Source organism: Silene latifolia, chromosome 1, assembly GCF_048544455.1.
Source record: "Silene latifolia isolate original U9 population chromosome 1, ASM4854445v1, whole genome shotgun sequence".
Classification (NCBI taxonomy): domain Eukaryota; kingdom Viridiplantae; phylum Streptophyta; class Magnoliopsida; order Caryophyllales; family Caryophyllaceae; genus Silene; species Silene latifolia.
In genome coordinates this window covers 66845383-66849893 of record NC_133526.1, presented here as the reverse complement: position 1 = coordinate 66849893, position 4511 = coordinate 66845383, and the positions used below count along the sequence as shown (strand labels likewise).

The 4511-nt window shown below is 40.8% G+C and overlaps 1 protein-coding gene across 1 annotated transcript; it reads right to left on the bottom strand.

Moving 5' to 3' along the window:
* Positions 1 to 2904: 2904 nt before the first annotated feature.
* On the bottom strand, positions 2905 to 3549 carry LOC141648410 (uncharacterized). Its single transcript, XM_074457066.1, has one exon. It carries the CDS (start codon positions 3547 to 3549, stop codon positions 2905 to 2907), a length of 645 nt encoding a protein of 214 aa, XP_074313167.1.
* Between the last annotated feature and the right edge of the window lie 962 nt (positions 3550 to 4511).

The following is a 4511-nucleotide window of genomic DNA, read 5'->3' as shown; positions in this document are numbered from 1 at the left end:
CAAGCTACGTTGGGTCCCTTATGATTAGTTACTCTAAATACTAAATCCTTTCTAACCCAAACACGTCTAATGACCGTTTTTCTAACCTTAGGTTTGTTTGGTTTGGGAGGTGTTCTAGGGTTAGGGTTTTCTCTAGGTCTCGGAATTTCTCTAGGTCTCTCTTGACTATTTGCCTTGTGAATAGGTTTACTGGGTTGAGATTTACAAGGGCTTTGTGAAGTGCTAGGTTTCTTAGAGTAGTCAAAGGCCATGTTATAGAACCAACGAAATTTATTTTTTTTTGGTGAAAATGTGAAAATATATTAATAAAGGATAATTAAGTTTACACTATCACCACCTACATGACATTTCCAATCTAATACATCAGATAAGCAATACTAATCATATACTGGTTCCCATGGTAATTTAGTCATCTTCAAACTCCATTTTCGTTCTTGGCACCTTCCTTGTATATCTTGCTTTACTTTCCTCAGGAGAAAGCTAGGCGCCAAAACTCTATCTTTAGTTCTCGCTATGTTCCTTGCATTCCATATGTGGTACCATAAAGCTACAATGGCTGCCCCAATAATCTGCTTCTTCATCAAAGAGGGGCATCTCCAAGCAATAAACCATTCCACCACACTTGTCTTAGGAATACATACCAAGCCACTCATTGAGGAGATCCCAGCAACGTGTGCAATAAGTACAATCAGAGAATAAATGTTGATGCGTTTCATTCTGTAATGAGCATATTGCACAAGCCATATCAGTAGTGATACCAAACCTAAACAGCCTATCCCTAGTCATCAGACGACCCTGAACTATAAGCCATCCAACAAAGGTATGTCTGGGCACCATGGTCTTGTTCCAGATCAGAGGATACCAAGTGACTTGATGCTGTTGCCCCATAAGCCATCTATACCCATTAGACACACTATAACTGCCTGGGAATACAGCCCAAGTCCTAGTAACAAAACCAGGCTTCATAATGTCCATTACTTGACAGATTTTCTGCCAAGTCCAACTGGTGTTAACAGAGGGTTTATAATCAATCCATCCCCTCCCTTTCATATAAACATGACAGACCCACCTCAGCCAAAGGTGATCACTCTTAATAGCCAGCCAACTAGTGTATTTGCCAATCACAGCAGTGTTCCATATTCTGGAATTAACAATACCCAGGCCACCATGCTTCTTGTCTTTACAAATATTATCCCAGTTTACAGTAGGAGTTTTACCATACTGGTCAGAACCAGACCAAAGGTAGTTCCTGCATATTCGTTCAATCCTGTCAATTACTATAAGAGGGATAACAAAAATACGAGTCCAATATGAATGCAACTGACTATGAACAGCTTTTATGAGGACAAGTCTCCCTGCATAGCTCAGTTTCTTAGCCCCCCAGCTTCGAATTCTAGTCACCACCTTCTCAATGAGTCTTGTACAGTCACCAATGCCCATCCTTTTATGAGATATAGGCACCCCCAGGTATCTAAAAGGAAAGGCACCAGGTTTAAAACCAGAGATTCTCATAATGTAATCAATCTCACCTTGCTCCATACCATTAAAGTAAATGTCTGACTTATCAGAGTTCATTTCCAAACCAGAGGAGCAAGAGAATGAAGCAAAGGCCCTTAGTAACACCTTAATGGATGTTCTATCACCCCTACTAAACATCAACAAGTCATCAGCAAAGCAGAGGTGAGTTAACTTTAAAGGTCTACAGAGAGGATGATAATTGAACTCAACCCTGCTAGTAACTTCATTCAGAACCCTACTAAGGTAATCCATGCAAATGGTGAATAAGAGGGGAGATAAGGGATCCCCTTGCCTAATCCCCCTTTTGCCAGGAAAAAACCCAAAAGAAGACCCATTAAGTGCAATGGTGTAACTAGGAGTAGTCACACAAGTCATGATCCAAGTAATCATTCTTTCAGGAAAGTTCAAGGCATGTAGCATTTGATCAATAAAACTCCACTCTACTGAATCATACGCTTTCTTTAAATATATCTTCATAATACTTCTGGGAGAGCAAGTTCTCCTCTTATAAAGCCGCACAAGATCATGACAAATCAAGATATTGTCCACAATGTCCCTGCCCTGGATAAATGCACTTTGGGATTCACATACAATAGAAGGCAAAACTTTGACCAGTCTATTACATAAAACCTTAGAAATGATTTTGTAGAGGACATTGCAACACGCAATGGGTCTGAAATCAGCAACAGTAACAGGTCGAGCTTTTTTGGGTATAAGGGTAAGTGTAGTGGAGTTCACCTGTCGTAACAGCTGCCCAGAAACAAAAAATTCTTGCACAACCTCAATAATATCCTCTTCAATGATCACTGATGCATCCTTGAAAAACTGAGAGTTATAACCATCAGGCCCCGGGGATTTGTTGGCAGGAATAGACTTTAAAGCAATTTGAATTTCTTCAATAGTAATATCCCTAATCATCTCCTCCCCTTGCTCATTACTCACCACCTTCCCATTCCTCACAATAGGGACATGAATCTTCCTGACAGGCTTACTAGAGCCAAGAAGACCCTTATAGTAGTCAATGAAGGCCTTTTCTATTTCAGGAATGGTATTACACTGATGCCCAGCCATATCCTGGATAGTCAAGATCTTATTACTCATTCTTCTAGCCTTAATAATGCTATGAAAGTAACTGGTGTTATCATCACCCTCCTGCATCCAGTGTGCCTTAGCTTTTTGAGCCAAGAAACTCCTCCTAGCATTCTCCAAATCCCTATAACAGTTGGAAGCATCATTAACTTCCTGCTGAATTAGCAGGTTAAGTGGATCAGCATGGAGTTTTTCCTGAACAGCAAATAGATGATGCTTAGCAATCTTGGCTGAGGTTTCTATGTTAGCAAAAGCAGTACCATTCAACCCCTTCAGAGGAAGTTTAAGCATTTTCAGCTACTTCACCACCTGGAACATTTTAATACCATACAAAGGCTTGTCCCAAACTTCTTTGACTACTTCAAGAAACTGAGGGTCCTTACCCCACATGTTAAAATACTTAAAGGATCCTTTTCTTCTGTCACCACCAGCAACCAAATTAATAGTGCAGGGACAGTGATCAAACTCTCCTTCAGGATGAAACATAGGGATAACCTCAGGGAATTGATCAATCCACTCATCATTACTCATGGCTCTATCAATCCTACTGAACAACATGGCACCTGGTTCATGTTTGTTATTCCAGGTGAAAAAGGCACCATGGGCAGGAAGGTCAACAATACCACAATCATCCACACAATCTTGAAATCCTCTCAATTCATAATTGGAAACTTCAGACCCCACTCTTTCACACATAGCGAGAACATTGTTAAAATCACTCATGACCAACCAAGGACCATTGACAACTTGCCTCATATTTCTCAAAGAATCCCATAAAGGAATTCGTTCCTGGACCTTATTAAATCCATAGATAACTGGCATCCACCATGTCTGACCATTTATACAAGAGATCTTGACATGAATTACCTGAGCTTCAATACTAATAATATCAACAGTATATATAGTTTCCAGAATCCCAAAATAACCATATCCTACCCTCATCATGAACAGAGGTATTATATACCAGACTCCAATTATTACCAATTCCTTGATGTACTTTATTGATAGAATTAACCCTGGCTCTAGTTTCTAGTAACCCAAAAACTCCTATATTATTATTATGCAGAAAATACCTAACCTCCTTCTGTTTATTTACACTATTAATACCCCTCACGTTCCAAAATCCAATGCTACCCATTTTCCTTTTGCACAGTACTACCCTCCATTTCCCCTGCAAGGACTCTCCTGTAATGAACAGAATGTTCCAAAACCTCCATATAAGTGCTTGTCCCACTGCCCAAACACATCCCACCATGCCTTGTCATCTTAGTAATGATTCTGGCAGGTGTGAAGGACCTCAGAATATTTGGCATTGGTGTAACCATCCCTAGCATAGGAGTAGCCAGTCCCCCTAAACTCTCAAGACCCAAAGGACCCCGAGCTTGAACCATAGGTTGTTCAGGTTGTTCTGGTGGTTCAGGTGCCACCCCATGCTCAGCAGGAGGAACAATCACATTCTGTGGGACCTTCTTAGGTCTCCAGACCTGTTGTGCTAGCCTAGAAACCTTAGTATTCTTAGCTTTCCTGCAGTCCCTGGCAAGATGACCCAACCCCTGACAATCCGTACACAAAATGGGTTTCCACTCATAGTGAACAATTTGCCTGTGATTGGTGTCAAGTTCATCAGCAAACTGAATGACATCAGGTAAATCAGTCCCAATTTTAACCTCCACCATAATCCTAGCATACCCAAGGAAAGTCTTCAGCAAGGTATTACTGTCACACCTCACTGGCTTACCCACAAGAGCTGCAATCTTCATCAACGCATTCCCCCAGAATTTCAATGGAAGGCCATAAAAACGTATCCAAATAGGAACTACATCTACAGCTTCCTTCACCATTTTGGATTCCGGGGTCCATTCCTTAACAATCAGAGGTTTATTGTCAAAGAAAATTGGACCAGC